The sequence below is a fragment of the Pristis pectinata genome, chromosome 3 (genome assembly GCF_009764475.1).
Source record: "Pristis pectinata isolate sPriPec2 chromosome 3, sPriPec2.1.pri, whole genome shotgun sequence".
Lineage (NCBI taxonomy): Eukaryota > Metazoa > Chordata > Chondrichthyes > Rhinopristiformes > Pristidae > Pristis > Pristis pectinata.
The window spans coordinates 126995455-127016223 of record NC_067407.1 but is presented as its reverse complement, the minus strand read 5'-3'; the positions used below and the strand labels follow the sequence as shown (position 1 = coordinate 127016223).

The window sequence follows — 20769 nt, the reverse complement described above, 5'->3', positions numbered from 1 at the left end:
TATGACCAGCCACCACAGTATAATTATTCTTGAGTTACTTTATCGCTACCAGAGAAATCAGACGAGGTCTCAGTTTTAACATCTCTTTTGAAAAACACTATTCTTGACAGTGAAGCACCCTCTCAGTACTGCACCAAAGGAAGTAGTCAGTTTGAAAGTGTAATAAGCATTTGAAAGAGTTGGTAAACCTCTTACTGCAAGAGTATATTTTATGATGCGGTGCAACATAAAACAGCCTAATGACTTCAAATGAGCAAAGCAAGTTGCAACCCCACACCTCTTCTACTGAAACCATATGCACATATCAGGGAGAAATTATTATGCGATAGGTCACTTGACGCATCCACAAATTGAAAGTAATGTTTGCCGATTAAGTGCAAAATAAAGTTCCCTGGTATTTTAATCTCAATAATCAAAATGGTTTTTAGTGATTCTCTGTAAGAAAATAATAGTGCACAGAGATAGTTAACTATGGCCTATCACTAATATCTAGTGAAGTCACACAATACTTCCAAACCTATCAGGGAGCAAAATTCATTCATGATTGGATTACTAATGGCAAATACCCAATGATGGGAAAAAAAATTCCATGATAAACACAGGAACATGACTGAGATTGTGTCACCATCACATTACCTTGGATTTAAACAGATGGATAAAATTTAGAAATGCTGGAAAAACTCGGCAGGATAGGTATTCAACATAAAACATCAACTTAGTTCATCTCTCCACAGATGCTGCCTGATCCACCAAATATTTCTACCACTCTGTTTACATTTAAGATTTCCAGTATCTATAGTTGTTGGCATTTTGATCAGAAAAAATAACTCCTGGGTTTCAATCTAGTGGTCCAAGGAAATAGGAATCCTTTAGTATTCAATTTTGCAGTCATTCAAAGGTTACTATATATCTTATTACTGAATGCTAGAAGAATTGCCATGTAGGGGTGGAAACACAGAAAGGGGGAAAAATTATTGTACAGTAGTCCAGTTTATTGTCATATACACAAGTACTGTGAGGTACAGGTAAAACAGTACATGAGTCAATTGCCAACTTTATTAACAATTTACTACTGGATTTTATGGACAATGACATTAGGATAAAACAATGTAATTAATTTATTATTAATAACATTACATTAATGTTATTTATACCAACATCAAGACTGATAATCAACCATCCATAATTCAGTTATGTAATTTAGACAATTTTAAGATGAAAATTTTCAGAACACGTCATAGTTTAACAAAACCTTAGTCTAAAACTCTTGCTTAAGCAACGGGCAATTTGCCCTTGTTTTTTTTAAAACTTGCTGCAAAAGAACAAAAAGGTTCACAGCCATGAATTTTCCCATATACTATTGGTAAATTTTCTCTTGATACTTGAATGTGAATGATTTTATTGTGACAACTCATCAATTATCAAATGTGTGGTAAACTGCTTATCAGCATGAAAGAAAATGCTAACAAAGGTTACAGTTCACAGTGGTAGAATATTGAGAAGCTTCTCCACAGAGTTTTGCGAGAACAAGTATGGGATGAAAAGGGTGGTGTAATCGGTGGGAAGAATGAGGAAATATTTTAAAATCTGGCTGTAATCACTTCATGGACCAATGCACTGATCAGTTTGCAAAAAAGATAGTTTTCAATGGGATAAACCATTAAGAAAACTACAAAAAAAAGGTTACATCCCAGGCCTGTAACACAATTAAGACCTACTTCTCCTCACATTCACCTGTCAACCACGATTCTTAACCTGAATTTAAAATTTTACCAAATCATATTTTTTCCCCAGATTCCAAGGGTGTTATTATTCATTTAATTTGATCCACTTAGGTGGTTATTGTGGACTGGTCTGCGATGAGCAAAAATCCATGGATGCAAAAAGAAGGCCCTTGAATCACTCCAGGGCATTTGGTTGCTGTACAAACATATTAGTCCTCAGTTCCAGCAAGAAAGCCATGGACGGCAGTGAAATAAGTGTTTACCATCAGTGATATAGAGGGTAATAATTCATCAGCCTTCAACTGTTATGCAATCAAATTCTTTACCTAAGTACAAAGCTTGAGACACACAGCAAATTTCAGAAAGGAAAGAATATGAAGACAAATGCAAAAATAAACATAAAAAACTGCAGATGCTGGAAAATATGAAATAAAAATAGAAAAAGATATAAAAATTCAGCAGGTCAGCAGCATCTGTGGGAAAAGAAATGGTTAATGTTTTAGGTTCAGTAGCTTTCCAAGAGTCTCCAGTTTTGAAACATTAATTGTTTCTCTTTCCAGACCTGCTGAACGTTTCCAATTCTTTGTTTTTATAACAAAGATAAAGTAAGCCATTTTAAGGAAGTGAGAACCCACCCAAACAAAGAACAAACCTCCTTACCTCTGTAACTGGCAATTCAAGCTGGACCACATCATCCTGCTTTGAGACAGGGGTCTGTAGGGCTGTATCAAGTAGCAAGATGCCATTCAAGTCTTTTCTACACCCAACTGCATAATCATCCACAAAGACAACTTTATCCACAGCTGGAAAGTACTGACACCGCACCTGACCTCCTGGCTTGGCTGGAAAGAAAAAGAAAAGCAATTTTAATATCTATGAAGTGTCCCCTTTTACAATCTAATAGTAAAATTCTCAGTGGTTTCTGATCCATAAATTGCTACTCAATGTTACTCAGAATTATGTTAGCCATTCTAAGACACCAGAAAACATGAAAAGCCTATTCATTCTACTAACTCTCCACTTCACTGACTCCCACTCTTTGGATACACCTTTCCAACATGAAACTTCTATAAACTCATACAAATCTCAGTCTATACATTTTCACAGGTTGCAAAACTGGATTCTTCTCAATTCTACATATCACAAGCTAACAAATTTTTCTTTTAATATTGCAACTGATTCTAAACTGCTGGCCTTCATAATTCGGACAGTTGCACATAATATCTACTCTGTGTAAAAAGAAAAAATGGGAGGCTTTTTAGTTATAGTTGCACAGGTAATGTAAAATTAACAAAACTAATGAAAGTGTCCACACTCAAAAATGCAGATTTGGCGAAAAGAGATGCAACGGTTTTGCAGTTGTTATTGTCAGAGAGAGAGAGGTTTTTTTAATTCTTTCATTCATGGGAAGTAGATGTCTGTGAGAAGGCCTTCCCAAATTCAATGCCCTTCCCAAATTCCACTTGAATTATAGGTCTTCATCAGCCATTTCAAAGATGAGACCCAACTAAAATGCTGTGGTCTAAAACAGACTGTAGATTTTTTTCCTTCAAAGAAATTAATAAACCAAATATTTCTTTACAACAATCTAGTGGTTTTATAGTTTCCACATTATACAATTTGAACTCATGTTTCTGGATCAGTGGTCCAGGCCCCTGTTCAGCAACTTTAAGCCACCATCAACTTGCATCATACTTGTTAGACAATGATACATCTATGAAGAGACCAGGGTGCAAAATTTTCATATTTGTCCCTAAGCACTCCACAGCCTTTGTACTCATGACTTCCCCAGGTGGTACAAGGTTCGAAATTCCTGGCAAGGGAATTAGAGAGAATGGTTTTCTCAATTTTTGTTTGCTAACCTGGTCCTTTCTATGGGAATATTTATCGATCTAAAATTCAATATGATTTTGCAAATGTCAACTTTTATGTTGCTGCCAATGGGGACTTAATAATGATGGTATTGTTAAAAGGTGAGTAGTCATTTCCTAGTTGGAGACAGTCAGTGTATGGTATTTAGAGAGGATGAAAAATTATCAGTGCTTTGTCAAAAAAAGCATAAGTATGGTCCAAATCTTGCCACAGACTACAGGCTAAGACTGGAGCTGAAACAGTAAAAGTCAGCAACCAGCCCACCTGTGGCTTTATATTGGCAGAAGGTCAGCACTGAAGCAGTTATACACGATTACATTAAGGATCCTGCCAAAATATGCCGAGAACAGGAATGCCTTGTCTCCAACAATTGCCTTATTCCTTAGACGTGACTCAAGGAAGGCTAAATTGACTCCTTAACCTTCCATAGATGCTTCACTCAATTACTTTGCTGAAATCTGGCAGAATGTTGAGGGTGGCCACTTGGCCAGGTTTGCTTTGTTCTGCTTTTTGTGGTTAGGGCATAACTGAGGCTACTTTTCTCACTGGTTTGTGGCTGCAAATCTCAGCTTTACTTGAGCAGCTTGTTAAAGGAGGTCACAAGATCTTCTACACTACAGAACAGGTGTGATCTTCTTTTCTAGATATCTTTGCAATCTTTTGATAAAGTAACAAGTATTATCAATGAGGGAAATTTGGCTTATGTGGCAGTTTATGGTGCAACATATTAGGTGTGTCATCCAGATTGAAGCACATGAAATAAAAGGAGCTACAGCAGCATGGATTTGAAAATTGGTCAAGTTACAAGAAATAACAGAAGTGAAAGGCTGTTTTCCAAACTGGAGGGAAGGAGTTCCCCACAGGTCTGCAATGGGAACACAGCTTTTCTTAAAATATACTAATAACTTGGATGCATGGTAAATCATCCATGAGGACAAATAAATCAGCCATGATCGAATGGCGGAGCAAACTTGATGGGCCGAATGACCTAAGTCTGCTTCTATGTCTCATGGTCTTATAGTGAAGAGATTAGTAACAGACCTTTAGGAAATATAGAAAGGTTGGGTGGAATAGCTGGATAGAAAGATGAAATTTAATGCTAAAAATGTGAAATGTTATATTTTGGCAGGAATGAGAAGAGGCAAAATAAAGAGCAGAATTCTAAAAGGGTGCACAATAATGAAAGGATCTAGGGTATATCAGCATAGTTCACTTATAGTTCAGGTTGGGGAAGTAGTGAGGAAAAAAAAAGCATACAAGATCCTAGGCCTCAAACAGAGGAATAATAGAAGAGTAAGGAATAGAAGAGTAAGGAAATAATGAACCTTAATAGATGCCATACTCTAGGAAAGATCTGAAGGCTTTAGAGGATTCAAAAGTGATTTACCAAAGTGATTCCAAGGATGAGGCACTTTAGGTATGTGGTGGCTGAAGTTATTTACATGGAGCAAAGAAGATTCCAAGGGAATCTGATAGAGGTATCTGAAATCATATATAATAAATAGAGTGGATAGAGAAAAACAATTCTTACTGGTCAAGAAGCCAAGAACTAGAAACAACGAATGAAACTAATTGGAAAAATCGTGAAAAATTATATTATGATATAGAGACATAACTTGTCATCAGATTCTGGAATGTGCTGCTGGGGAGGCAGATTCAATTGTAGGATTCAAAAGGGAAGCAAGTAGTTTAAAGAAGAGAACTTGCAAGTTTATAGGGAAGAGTAGAACTAGCTGACTAAGGAGTTGATGCGCTGATTTTCAGGGCCCAGATTACTCAACCTCTTCTTAATATCATATATAGTGAACTGAATTGGGCTGGAGGTTGGCATCCATGATGCCGAAGATACGAAAAGCACCATCCACTCAATCACCATTCTTTTTAAGTCATTTCACTTTGGTCGAGTTTCATTTGGAATCCGCAATTTGGACCTCCACAAAATCATAAACCATCTTTAAGGTCACTGAAAAATCAGTGCAAATCCTGAACACAAAATCATTAATTTCCTCCCCTCCCCCCCCAACCAAATGGATAAATAAGAACATAAGAAATAGAAACAGGAGTACGCAATTCAGCTCCTCATGCCTGCACCACCATTTCAAGGAGATCATGATTGAACTTCTACCCAGAGCCACATTCTTTATCCCTGCAAAATGATTTAAAATATTTATGAAAAGATCAGTTTGGAAATGATATCCCTCAATTCCCTTAATATCCAAAAATCTTTAGACCTCAGTCTTAAATATACTGAATAATTTGATTCATTTGTTGCCTCTTAAAATCATGTGACTCCCCAAATAGTTTTACTAAAAAAAATGCATACTGCAGACATATTCACACACACAGGAATAGGAACAAAATGAAAGCATTAAAGATACAAAGACAAAGTCAAATTTCAACTGAAAACAAATGGTTAACACCTTTTAAAAACAAAACCTAAAATATAGCAATTATGTTGGTAATGATGCTGTCACACTCATTCACTACTATACATCTACAAAGAACACAGACTCAGCATTCAACCAAGCTACAAAAGCTATAATCAAATACAAGGTTTTTAACCATATGATTTGACTAATCTGGGCTTTAAGAACTCTCATGCCACTTCTGAACCACAGCATTCTTCCATGGAGTTCCTCTCTTCAGTTACATGGAATAAGAATTAGTGGGGTCAAACCACAGGTTTCATTACCAGATTATAAACATACATTCAACTGGACAGATGAAGTGACCAATAAGCATTGTAGGGAAGAGGAAGGGTTGCAGAAGAGAATAAAGGTCCAAGGATAGAGAATTAGAAGAATGTAGATTCATCGGATCAAATCCCTTTTAGAAAGGCTTTGGGCAGTGATTTCAGTAAAAATACACAAGCCTTATCAGGAAAGTACATAAGAAGATTCACCAGAATACCAGGGATTAAAGGGTGGCATAAACTTGATCTTTATTTCCACTTTTTTTTAAGATGGCTTAAGTTAGAAATGTAAAGGATGAAATGGTAGGAACTATTTTCTTTGCTGGGGAACTTGGCAGGTACGATCTTAAAATTAATAAAATGGATTATTTGAGTAAATTAGAAACTTTAAACAAAAACATCTTCAATCTTCTATTTCAAAAGATTGTGGGTACAGAATATTTAAACTGAGTTTGAAGTCTGTTTGGTAAAGGTTTCAATGGATTCAGAACAATGAATGGCAATGAATAAACTTTCTTTACAATTCATTTACAGAATGTGGGTGTTGCTAGGAAGACCAACATTTAGTTATTTTGTAAATGCTGCAACTGCTGCACAATGGGGGTGAAGGGATTAAATATTAAGGCAACACACAATTGTGCTCAACCCTGGATGGTGCAGAACTTTTTGAACATTGGATGAATGCAGTTCCAACAAAGCCTCGGGAGGTGGTGGAAAAGCTTTCAAATTTCAGCTTCTGAACTGCTTGTGTGGACATAGTACTTAAATGGCTGGTCCAATAAAGTTTTTGTTCACTTTAAGAGAACCTTGGTGGTTGGAGGCTGGGTCGATGTGATTGACAGAAGCTAATCATTTGCAACAAGTGCCCACCTGAATACCACTGGAGGAGCAAAAAGAAAATCCAAGAACCCGTGAATAGTCTCACTTTTTCTTTCTAAGAGCCAATGCTGATACACTAGGCCAAATGGTCCCTTTCAGTGCTACGAAATTCAATGAATCCACAAACTCAGCAGCGACTAGGATTTAAATCCATGAACTTCTGCCTTAATGTGCAAGTAATATGCTGACAAAGGTCTTAGTGAGTCAGAAAAATGCATCACAAATCACAGAAGGCCCACCCTCTGAAGTAAAGATCTCCCATGATCAGACTGATTGACTGAAAAGGCTCCAGGGGCTGAATAGCATACTCTTGGCTATGAACCTTACCCAAAAACCTGAAAACATGCCATTGTTAATTTTACCACAGTTAGAAAATGCAGATTCTGTAAACATTCCCATTGAGTGTTTCAAATCTTTTAAAGATTTCAGTATCTGGTTTGTGGATATTTTCTTTCTAATGGCTAACATATATCCTGGTACTGAAAGTCACATAGGAATGGAGCTAGGAGGCTGAATATGAAAATGAAAGTTAGATCATCTTATGAAATAGTTTCACTGATGCAACTAAACATGTTCATGTAACTACACTGCTGTTTGCATACATCCACACCCTCCTCACACACACCCTTCCCCGCCCCATGTATAATTTAAAAGATGCCAATGTTCACAGTCTGGTAGTTGTAACAGTCCATAAAGCTCAATCGTAAACAAGGGTATAATCAACAAATGATTTTCAAGCTTTATTACTACATCGTGAGAACATGTGCTTTTTTGGGTTATAATACATGGAAACAAAAATATCATAACAACATAAGGCTAAGAGAACTAGGGCAAAATTTGGACACAAAACCGAACATTTTATCAGGGAAACATTCTACATCATTTCTCTAACTTCCTGCAAAGTTTTAAACTTTACAAATCACATAAGCTCTGAAGATAGGCATTCAGAAGCCTTTCCAAGAAGTTGTTAATTAAGAAGTCAAATTTTATACAAAAATATATCAAATTTAACTGTACACAGTTGGATAATACTTTAGACATATGATCCTCTTGCCTCTCAACTGGTCGCCCAGTGATAGGAAGGATGTCATTGAGCTGGAAAGGATGGAGAAAAGATTCCTAAGGATGTTACTGGGACTGGAAGGCTTGAGTTATATGGAGAGGCTAGGACTCTTTTCCAGGGATCATAGGAGGCTGAAGGGTGACCTCATTGAGGTATGACAAAATCATGAGGGGTGTAGACAAGGTGGATGGTCACAATTTTCTAGGGCATAGGAGTCTAAAACTAGAGGACATGGGGAAAGATTTAAAAGGGACTCGAGGGGGCAACTTCTTTTCTTTATACACAAAGGGCAGTGGCTATATGGAATGAGCTGCCAAAGGAAGCTGTAGAGGCAGGTACAATTACAACATTTAAAAGACATTTGGATAAGTACATGGATAGAAAAGGTTTAGAGGGGCATGGGCCAAATGCATGCAAATAGGACTAGCTCAGATAGACAGTGATTGACTTTAGATGATCAGAAACTATATGCTCCAAATACAATACTTCCTTTTAAAAATAACTCTTCATTTCATTAGCATTGCTACTGGCATGCAGTTCTAACTGTGCCAGCCATCCTCTCATACCATAACCAATTAGTCCTTTGCCAAGGTTTTACCTTATCCAATAGCACATCTCTGCCTCAGTCTTACACTACATCAACTTTGACTTTCTGCCAAGTCTCTAAAGTGGGGCTCAAAACTGTGACTAACCTACTCAGAAAAAAAGACCACTATTGTTTGAGCAAAGCCAACACCTCAACAGGTCCTTCATACATATGTAAAATGTAAGCCCATTACACAGACAGTATTATTTAGGCAGTTATTTTATGCAAGTAATGCTTCCTTGTCGTCTTAGTCAGTTTACAGGTGTTCATATTAACATCAAGTGAGGCTACTTAAAAGCACAAGGGGGAATCTTTTCTCAGACTTCAATGAAGTGGTCAATACACAGGTACAATGCTGCAAAATATGTTCTTTATCTAGTAGACATCTCAAGTTCATTCAGTCAATGGCTCAAACATCTCCAACAAACAGGCAGGCACAGTGGTGTAGCAGTTAGCATAACACTTTACAGCGCCAGTGTCCTGGGTTCAACTCCGGCCACTGTCTGTAAGGAGTTTGTACGTTCTCCCCGTGTCTGCATGGGTTTCCTCCAGGTGCTCCGTTTCCTCCCACATCCAAAGACATATAGATTAGAAAGTTGTGGGCATGCTATGTTGCGCCAGAAGCCTGGTAACACTTATGGGCTGCTCCCCAGAACACTCTACACAAAAGATGCATGTCACTATGTGTTTCGATGTACATGTGACTAATAAAGATATCCTATCTCTTACTTTTGCAACCAAATTTCATAAAGGCATATTCAATTGACCCATGAAGATTACCACTCAATTTTCTATATATTGAATGATTTTTGGTACTTTACCCGAAAGAATCGCTGGTGTTTAACAGCATAGGTTAAGCACAATTTCATAGCTTGGCTTTCAGACATGATTCCAAAAAAATTTGACCTTCAGAATATAGCCAACAAGCAATTCAAAATCATTAGGACTTTTATCTCAGTGTGATAAGTTGCTTGTCCCTGTTGAAGGTAACTTATCCAACGATCAGTTTTAAATGAGTGATAAGATGGTTGCAACTGTATCATGATACATCTGTGAAGGCATTTACATCTCCAGGGACTTGATTTTCTTTTAAATATGAAAAATCCACAAGAGATTGGAGGGACAACCTTTTTGAAAGCAAGTGCAAAAGGTATTAAAAAAAATTACATAACCATTAGCACACAATTATTTGCCAAGAAAAAGTTTACACAAAGATCAGAAGTGGGAATGGTAAGAAAGGCAACGAAGAGCAGTTTAAAGTTTACTTTAAGATCATTGCAGCAATATATTATCAAATTACTTGAAATAGCATAAACAACATGATTGCTGCTTAATGAGTGTTGATGGCTTTTTTTTAAGAAAACTGATCAGGCCAAGAAACTTACTGAGTTCCGAACGGAGGTTAAAAACCTTAAAAGACAGATTATGCTGCAAGAAATAATTTTTTTTTAAATTTCCTGTCTCTTTCACTGAGGGACAAACAATTTTGCCGGGGCCTATCAATGTTTCCCCATGCAAGAACCAAACTCCAGCTCTTGCACATGCTTAAGCCAGCAAATGGAATCTGCTGCCACACTGGTTGTATCATTAGTGCTGCGGTACTATGTTATTGGACATCCATGGAGTCCAACAAGACAGTGCAAAATGGGAGATCTGCTTGACAAGTCTACACCAGGTTGGAGAAAATTTCAAACCTGAACTAAATTTCACTTACAGTAAAACATCTCACTTCATTCCCTGCAACAGTCTTTGCACTCTTTAAGTCAAAGAATATACTGAAGTTTCTCAAATGTCTTCCTAAAAAAATTCCTCACACAAATTCCAATTTTCTGCATAACTTTTTTTTTTATTAATCACAAATCTTCAATTTCCAAGGATTCTCTCCAAACTAACTCCTTCAAATTTACAAATTCCTCATGGATTTTGATCCAGCATCCCTCAATCATACCCCATAACCATCCAACAGTGGTTTACAATGTGTATCTTTCTCAGCTCCATTCTTACTTCAGTGACAGGGCTTACAACTTTGTTGGCTTCAGTTTTCTAGTACACCTCAGCATATTCAAGACTGTTTAAAAGCTATTTTCAACGAGCTAATTCTCTACTGCTCAGTGTGCCTCTCTGCACAAGCACCTCGGGATCATTTATTAACAACATCATACAAATGCATGCAGGTGTCGGTCTATTCTCAGGACTGCACTTTTGCTGTAAGGTTGTCCCAAAGACTTGAGCAGAATATAGATTCATATTTCACTAGAGTGCTGAGCAAGTACTGTATTGTCAAAGGTGGTTTTTGGCAAGAGAATAAATTGAGGACTCCTTGGCTGTCTCAGAGAGATGAACATGCCATGGCACTTTTGAAACAGAATGGAGTTGTCCCCAGTGTCCTGATCAACACTTATTCCTAACAACATCCCAAAATTAAATAAGCTACGTGTTTAGCAAGATCCCAATCAGATTGTCACATTTTCCTACAATATAACAACATAAGCCATATGGAGCTTGCAAAGTCATGAAGGCTACTAAAATATGTCAGTGTCATATAAAGCATCATATCATTGAAGGCTCAATGTCTTCACATCATTTTAATATCTTATTCACATCCACAGTAAAAATGATTTTCTGAAGTCACCTTCCCAGTCTGAAAATAGAACTCAGTTAAATACAATCTTCCAAAAAATTGTAGAATGTCTTCTTTAGAAAACATATTACTTTATTTTGTTAATTCCATTCAAAGCAAGACCCTCCCAAGCAGCTGCTCAGGAATAGTAACATTTACAGAGTAACAAATTCACTTTTCAATCCTACAATTCAATCAAATGTCTTTTTTCCCCATATGTTAAGACATGACAAAAAGACAACTTTTTTTTAAGCACATCCATTATATATCTTGTGCTAACAGTCCAAGAGATACATTCAGGATAGAAACAACTACAGTGAACAAGTCTATTTCAATTACCACTGTGGTAACGCACAGCTACCTGGCTCAGGTCTCATTTGTCTGCCCTTTGCCCAAAGCCATTCATAATTTCTTAAGTTGCTGTCCAAATTGTCTTTCCAATTACATTTATGGTGCAGCTTCACTAAACACGGTAAATTGTCAATTTGTTAAAATATTTCTTCCTTCTCCCACTACTATTTGATAATTATTGTCTACATTATTGTATAAAATAAGATTTTTTATTATAAAAAACAACAGGTTTTCTTTCAGCTGATTAGGAAAACCATTTCCTCAAGGTAGATAATATTGACCCTAGATATTAGCAGCATATGGAATTTCCACCAACGAATGAGGACTGTCAGTGCAATTTTTTTTAAAACAGCATTATAATTAATGACAACTAACTGACCAATCCAAAATTTCTGCAGTAAATGATAAGTCATTAAAAAATGGCAACTAGTTTATTTGTGCAAGGCATATCTTATAAATAGAGAGTAAGCCAATGATGGTGCATCCATCACCTGGAAACAAAATCAAGTAATAAAAATAATGCAAATATTAAAATCTGGGAAGAACTCCAAAAGCACAGATCAGAATCAAAAACCATTTGCCAATGATTTTAGCCTGTACCCCTTCAATTTCTGTATTACAAGATGCAGGATTCACAACAGTAAATAAATTAGCTTCTAAAAATGTCACATGGTTTCTCCACAAAAATCACAAGCTAAACAACCATCTTCAAAAGTTAACTATGATTTTTCTGATTCTTATATAAACCTTCAGCATACACCCAATCATTTCAAGCAGCCAAAAATGATAAAGTGAGCAAGGATGCTGTTCCATTAACAGCAGAAACAAATTTGAAGCCATTAAAGGTATAAACAAGTTTAAAAACTGAAAATAGTAGTTTTAAAAACCATAAAAGTGCATTTGGAAATATAAGAGAAAAAACTGGCATATTGATCATTTATTCATTTCCATTAATGAGCGCTTTTTTCAAACATTATGCATTCGTATATGCTGTGTGAATCGAGACAAGTCATTCAATGACCAAAGGCAAAACCGAGCTTTACTCAAAAACTAAAGAGAATATCATTGATGCTATTATCACCCAGCAGTTTGACAGATTGACTGCCAAATACAGAGACAGGGAACAAAGCAAGTTCAATGCAGCTAGAGGCTAGTTTTAGTCCAAGCAGAGGTGGTGTTATAATCGGGTGCTGGATTTTTTTTTGGAGAGGGTGTTTGGTGGGAAAGGAAAGATTGTGCGAGTTATCACTTCTGATCTCCACCTATATTCTTAAATTGGCAGTTAAAAATTCTGCCAATACTAGCTTGCAATGTAAAGAAAAGTCAGTAAATAGAAAGTGAACAAGGATGATATAACAGTACCCCAATACCAAAAATGGAATTAGTACAAATAAGTGCTTGATGACCAGTGTGGTCTCGGTGAGCTAAAGGGCCTGCTTCTGTACTGTATGACTACAAATCCATAACTGTTGGAAAGCAGAGCAAGAAAGAGGAGAAAATTGGCACTGCCAGATCATCGTGTATCAGAGATTCTAAATTTAACTCCTTTGTAAGATAGTTACTTCTCACCACCAACACCATTCCCTATAGTTAAAATTCCAGTACCTGGCACCATAAATGATTGCCACTATACAAATTGCACAATGGGAAAACCAAAGTGTCTCACAAGTAATTCACCAGTTTCCTGTGCAGGAATGCAATCTCCATAAATGGTAAAAATTCACATCCTCCATTTTGGTGGCTGATGAAGCAGAACAGGTTTTCAAGATATTGCATCACATTAGACTGTGGAAGCCATTACAGCTACAAAAAAACTCATCTAGGGAGGTACAGGGAATGGAAGAGCGATATTTTCATTTTGAAACTACTCTCTCCACACAAGATTTGAAAATGTACTTTCTTCATGGGTGAAGTCCAAAAGCATCATAGGAAAAATGCAATATTGGAACTCACTGAAAGGTACCCATTCAACCACCTGCTATTAAAAATTCAGGTGAAAATAACATTCCTTTCAGCTACTGAATGCTGGTTCCAGTTCTGTAGCACACGTCAAATGCTTACCACTGGCTGGGAAGTTGTCCAAGTAGCATCAAGCTTCTCAAGTGCATTTCAACACTTACCAGGCATTTTACTTCAAAATAAAAGAGCAATGATCCAATTAAGAATGAGCTGAATGAGAAGTAAACATAGAAAAGACTCTTGTGGGTGAAGTATTCAGCAATAATCCCTAATCCAAATTCTCTCTCCCAGTCTCTCCTGAAACTTTTGCTAGCATTTAGCTCCAATCTGCAGAGTGCCAGTAGGTACCTCTTCCTGTTATGTTACCACCATGTGTTAACTTGGACAGCCAGAGTTATTTCACCATTAAAAACATCATTAAATCAGTCAGCTCTTCAGCAAACGTCCACTCGTAAAATGCTTCCAAGTGCCTGAATAGCAATCAATAACCATGTTTTTGGCCAGCCTGCAAACACCAAGAACTTGCAACAGATTCTTTGGGACATGGATGGGTGGAGTTAATGGGAAAAGTTTAGAAGAGTGTTCATATATAAGCTTCCATGGTCCTTCATTTGTATAATCAAGGGAGCTTCCAGTGTTGTAAGACACACTTTCTCACCCCACCCAGTATACTTTAATTGACTTGGAGGCAAGAAAACATTTTTGCCCTAGTTGCAGAACACATCATACATTTGACGAGTTATAGTTCTCTAATTAAAAATCATCATGCTCACACATGCAATGTGTTTTACTGAATCACTGAACTTTTAGCATTAGTCTGCTTTGAATCCTTCATCAATAATCAAAATTTTTGGGTCACTGAGAAACACACACACACAGTCATCAGCATAGCCATGGTCACCAAGGTGCTGGTCATCATTCATTTTTATCATTGACCTGCCCATCATAAATTAAAGATAGCATTAAATTGAGAATTAAAGAGACCACGATCATATAGGAAAGATGTGGTTAAGCTGCAAAGAGTGCAGAAAAGATTTACAAGGATATTGGCAGGACTAGAGGGCCAAGTTATAGGGAGCGGTTGGCTAGGCTAGGTCTTTATTCCTTGGAACGAAGGAAAATGAGACGACCTTATAGAAAATGTTCAAAATTATGAGAGGTATAGATAAGGTGGATGTCTTTTCCCCAGGGTAGGGGAGTCCAAAATGAGGGAGCATAGATTTCGGGTGAGAGGGGAAAGATTTATAAGGGACCTGGGGGGCAACTTTTTCCATGCAGAGGGTGGTGAGTATATGGAACGAGCTGCCAGAGGGAGTGGTTGAGGCAGGTACAATAGTATCATTTAAGAAGCACTTAGATAGGTACATGCAGGGGCAGGACTTATGGTCTGAACGCAGGAAATTGGGACTAGCTGGGTGGGCACCGTGGTCAGCATGGACTTGTTGGGCCGAAGGGCCTGTATCCATGCTGTGTTGCTCCATGATTCTACTAGACTACACAATGGAATAGGAAGCCACCCAAATAATGCTGCATTAACAACATAAAATATGCTGATTCTTTTCAGGAATTGATATTTCATAGACTTGGTGTTAGTAGCGATATTAACAATTTTGCCAAATTCACCATTTTCAAATTGGCACACCATTTAGCTTTGCTCATTTTATTTGCCTAATCCATCATGTATCCTGGGAATGAGAAAAGTTTCCCTCATTCCAGCTTGGTTCTATGAAAATGAAATTGAAATCAGTGATTCACTTAGTTCACATTCTGTAGGAATACACAAAACCAACTTTGTTTCTACACTCAAACATTAAAAGCTACCAAGCTCATGAGTAATTAAGTAAATTGCAGGCATGTTTCAGAGTTTTAGCCCATAGCACTAAATGGGGAAAAACTACACAATATACATTTATAAAACGACCAACTAAACTTAGCTCTCAAGAGCAGTAAAATCTTTTACCCCTTTCCTCAAAAACACTCAACATTACTCTTCCTGCTACATCCCATCCTTGAGAATTAAAGTACTTTCTTCTTCTCCAATCAGGAGGCCACAACCATTTACCAAGAAAGATCTTATCAAAAGTCACTATCATATGGCTGCAGAGCATATCCCTCTTATCCTCTGAAGCTTTGATACCCAAAACCACCTCAAATGCTTCTTCGCTGTCATCTCGTTAAGCAGGATTGGCCTGGCATAGTTTTGCTTTCATCAACCCCACCAGAACAAGAAAAATCAACTCCCCCCCACGAGGGTATTTCTGATATTCCTTCAAAAGGTCTGTCCTCAGCAGCCTTCTCTTTCTGGACTGCGTGTTGCATATCATCCAAAAACAATGCAACAGTTTCTACATCAAAAGTGACAATATTCAGCTCTGCCTCATCACCATCTCCCTCAACTCCCTGCACTGACATAAAACCATCAGATTGCTTGTCTAAAATCTACAGGTTTAACAGAAATTTCAAAACTAAAAAGGTCTCATTCTTCATCACTGCTACAAACTATTCCCTAACCACCAACTCCATTTGTTCTGCTGGGAACTGAGGCTGAAACAGGTGATTTTTCTCAACCTTAACATCCAAACTTTGAACCGCTATTGCACCAACATTATCATCCTGTATTTCTGCATCTGTTGACGCCCAAGCCCCGCACTTACCATACCTGCTCTTCATATCATCACCCATTCCACTGTTCACTTTAAAGAAAAACAATCAGATTAACGTTTCAGCTATAACCAGCTGTCCAGAAAGATTAATCTGCTTTTTTCTAAAAATAGAATCTGAATATTTTAAATATATATTTTTTTTTTTTTTTTTTGGTTTTTTTTTTTTTTTTTTTTTTGCACCTCAAAAATTTGCTGTTATTATAATACAGGTCATACTGTAATTTAACATTGTCAAATTCCCAATAGTAGCTAAAATTTCTTTGGTTTTGCAGAATTACCTTGCTCAAAAAATAAACTAGCTGTAGTACCAACAAGACTTGGAAAGAAATCTTCATTTTCAGCAAGCAAATAAATAGTGGAAATATTTTAAATTCAATACTAAAAGGCACATCCAAGCCATAAGATTGTTATATATTATTCTGATGCCACTTTAAGGAATTCTCAGTTTACCCAGTTTAACCATAGACTGTTCCGGAAAATACTGCTATTTTTGTTTAAACAGTATTGGGATGCCACTTGTTCAATGAAGATGAGCCAAATCAAAGAAGTCTTTTACTATCAACAAAACAAGTCCACACTTCTAATACTTACAAAACATAGAGGCAAGCCATTCAGTTTATCAGGTACATGCCAGGTCTCAACATCAATAGAGCAATCCATCAGTCCCATTCCCCACCTTTCCTTGCAGCCCTATAATTTATTCCTTCTCACAAGCCCATCAATTCCCTTTTGATTCTTTTGCCATTTACCTACACCAAGGTTGATTTAGAGTAGGTAATTCACCTAACAGCTTGCTTTCAGGATGTGGGAGGAAACCAGAGCACCCAACAGAAACCTACAAGGTCACTGAATTTGTAAACTCCACACAGCACACAAGGTCAGGATCAAATCCAGGTCCCTGGAGCTATGAGGCAGCAATGTTAACTGCTGTACTCACATGCTGCACAATTGTGATTATTCACCAGAATTCAACTTTGCTTGAAAGCAACCTAGCCATATTAACATATGATGCTGAATGTCATTTGCTGTACATATCAAGTAAAAACAAATGCATAAATAAATATCTGTGCACATTAATTCGCTGCCTTTGCAGTTCTTGGAGGCATGACAAATTTATAGAAATTCAATAATCTACATTAGGTGACATTTTTGAACTAAAATTGTAGTTACTAACATTTAAGGAAAGACTTATACTTACAGTCTTTCAGGACAAGTCAAATGAAGTATGTTTGATGCCATGCAAAGTAAATGCTGACAAACAGCAATATAATAAAGATCTGATAATGTTGAGATTCTGAGTCTTGACAGGATAGATGTAGAGAGAATGTTTTCTCTTGTGAAACAATCTAGAACTAGGAAGTCACTACTTAAGATAAGGGGCCACCCATTTAAAACAAGGAGTCACACATCTATGAAGAATTTTTTTTTCTCTCAAAGGGTCATAAGTCTCTGGAACTGTTTTGCTCAAAGGACTGTGTACTCAGAGTCTTTGGATATGCTTATGGTAGAGGTACGTAGATTCTTGATGGGCAAGGAAGAAAAAGGTTACAGTAAGTGGGTGGGAATACAGAACTGAGGTTACAATCAGATGAGTCACGATCTTATTGAAAGGCAGTGCTGGCCCAAAGGGCTGAGTGGCCTCCTCATGCTCCTAACTGTAATGCTCAAATGCAGATTGAAGGCCAAATATAGATCAAAACACTGGAAATCACTTCCCACAGTGGAACCAAGGCAGGGCTTTAGTTTAACATTTCCTCTGTAAAACAAAACCTCTAATGATAGTGCTCCCTCAACACAGCACAAGAGTGTTAGACGAGATACCTGCATCTAAGTCTCTGAAAAGAGATTTGAACTCAAGCAAGTTTTTGACTATACATACTACCACACACTGACTAGAGCTGATGCTTCTTTAGCACCTATTTACTATGCAGATCGTGCATAAACTTCTACATTATAGGTAAAATATATTTAAAGAAATAGGCTTTAAACCTGACAATTTTCAAAATTTGATTCCATATTTTGCTCATTACAAGAGACATTAATACGGGTAGTGCTTACAATTACCAGATTCAAAATTGTTAATTGATCAAAAATATAAAGCTAAAATTTAATATTTCAAGAATCAGGTAAAATAATTTGCTCCATATAGCTTGCCAAAAAAATTATGGACCATGGAACAGAAAAAATTCAATAACAAAAGAACTAAAATCCATTATGGAACAGTTTACCATGAAGCACTGATACAAAGGACAGTAAACTTCTATTTATCTGGTATTCAGGCATCTAGAATTCTCATGCAACTAGCAAAAATTTGTTTTTTATGAAAATAAGCTCAAACAGTGAATTTTATTTCAAGTGTTAATGTAAAATTAGTGAAAAAAGATATTTTTAATACATTTATATACAAGGGCAGGGTGGTTATAGGCTGATTAGCAGCAACATCCTCTGAAGATTTGGCACTCCATGTGAAAGTGAGTACATTCATTTTATTTTTGTTATTACTGTTTAGACTTAAAATATAGAATAACTGTGTAAAACATTATTATTTAAAAGGGTAATGACAAATAGTTCAGCAATTTGTTTAAATGTTTATGCATAAAACTTGTGTACAGTTTTTTTGAGCAATTTTTATGCAACCAGCAACCTCCATTCCCCATGGATATCAGATGACAGAGTATACAGTACTGCCAAAGCTTGTAATACAAACATTTCACTTACATGTACAATTATAACACACCTCTTGGATTCAGTGGGCAGATAAATGAAATACTTATTTGTTAAATGAATCTTGTAAATGATATATCTAATAATCTCTGCTAAAAGGGGGTTGCATATTTAGTAATTTTTAACATTACTGTAAATTTTAAATATTAAATGTTAGCATTACTGAAAAACCAGTAAAACGGAAATTTACCATTGTATTACACACATTACAGTGCACACATGCACAATATAAATAATATAGTAACATTGTATTAGCATTAACTAAACACGCATAGTATTATTAATGATGAATGACCCTAATACTATGTACACTTTATACGCGAGGCACATCACTATGCACGCAGATGTTTTCATGTAGATTAAAAATTGCGTAAATGTGAGCACACTTAACTTTCAGGATGTATATGCTAATTAGGATATTTACAATGGTGGATACATTTACAAATTCTGTACATTTTATTGAATGTACTGACACATAAAGCCTTGAGAAATGAGGTCTGTGACACAATGTTTTAGGACCAAGATTCCGGACGAAAGAGTGTGGGAGAGCGGCGGCCAGCGGTTCCGGGTGTGCGAGGAAGCAAGAGGAGGAACCAGTGAAGAGTGATCAGGGCCGGGTACACAATCAGCGATTCGACGACTATTATAGTGACACCGATCCACCCCATCCCCGCCCCGTACACATTCTCCCTGCCCCCAGGCCCAGTTTCGCCGCTACACACCCCGTCACCACCCGGTCGCGTTCGGGCTTTTATCACTAATTGCATTGGCGGGATCAAGATCCGGCCCCGATTCCGCCTCCGGCTTCTGCTCTCCTGCTCCCCCACTTCCCCCGGTCCCACCCTACCCGGGCTCAGCTGTCACTCACAGGCCGGGGCTCCTTCGACGGTCCTCGCCCGCCACATTCCCGCATCCAACCCTTCCCCCTCCTTCCGAGATCATCCCGGATCTCCGGCAGCGAACGCAAATAGCAGCCCGGGCCGCGCAGGGTTGGAAAGCCGGGCCGGGCGGCGCCGGTTCCGACTCCTGCGCCGGCCCGGCCCGCACTGACTCACCGTTTAACCGGGACACCTGCAGCACGGCGCCCGAGGTGCCGTCGATGACTTTAACTGTGGAGCGGCTGGTGACGGCCAGGATGGCGTTGAGGGACGGGTGGTAGGCCAGGCTGCGCAGCCCTTCCTCGCAGCTCAGGCAGCCGTCGCGGGTAACGAGCCACTCGGGCTCGGACTCGGCCGCTGCCGCAGCCGCCATATTGGAAGCAGCTCTCAAACAGGAAGAGCCGGCCCCGCCGCCAACTTTAACCCCGGCAGCGCTCGTCACAAGGAGCCTGGCAACCGGACAGGAAGCGACAGCGGCACGTCACCGGGGGGAGGGCAAGGCAAGGCAAGGGCGGGGCGCCTGGGGCAATGGTTCGGGGGGCTGGTGGTCCTGATGTGATGGCTTTGGGGTGAAGAACCACCTGACGTTACGGGGGGCGGGGGGAAGAGAACACCGGACGTGATGGTGGGGGTGGGTGGGTTGGTTGGAGGGGGAGGGGGAGGGGGAGACCCAGTGTAGTAGGTGATGGGGGAAATCCCCGACCAAATGGTGCTGCTCAGCATTTATAGTGGAGGGGGAGGCCACCCAATATCACTGG

At 38.2% G+C, this 20769-nt stretch overlaps 1 protein-coding gene across 1 annotated transcript in view; it reads right to left on the bottom strand.

Annotated features, from left to right (window-relative positions):
* Positions 1-20563, bottom strand: part of birc6 (baculoviral IAP repeat containing 6) — a 229007-nt gene extending 208444 nt beyond the window's left edge. Inside the window, exons 1-2 of the mRNA XM_052011344.1 lie at positions 20189-20563; positions 2385-2566 (exon numbers count right to left, since the gene is read on the bottom strand). Of these exons, the coding sequence (XP_051867304.1) occupies positions 2385-2566; positions 20189-20384 (378 nt within the window). The 5' untranslated portion in view covers positions 20385-20563. The remainder of the gene's footprint in view (positions 1-2384; positions 2567-20188) is intronic.
* Between the last annotated feature and the right edge of the window lie 206 nt (positions 20564-20769).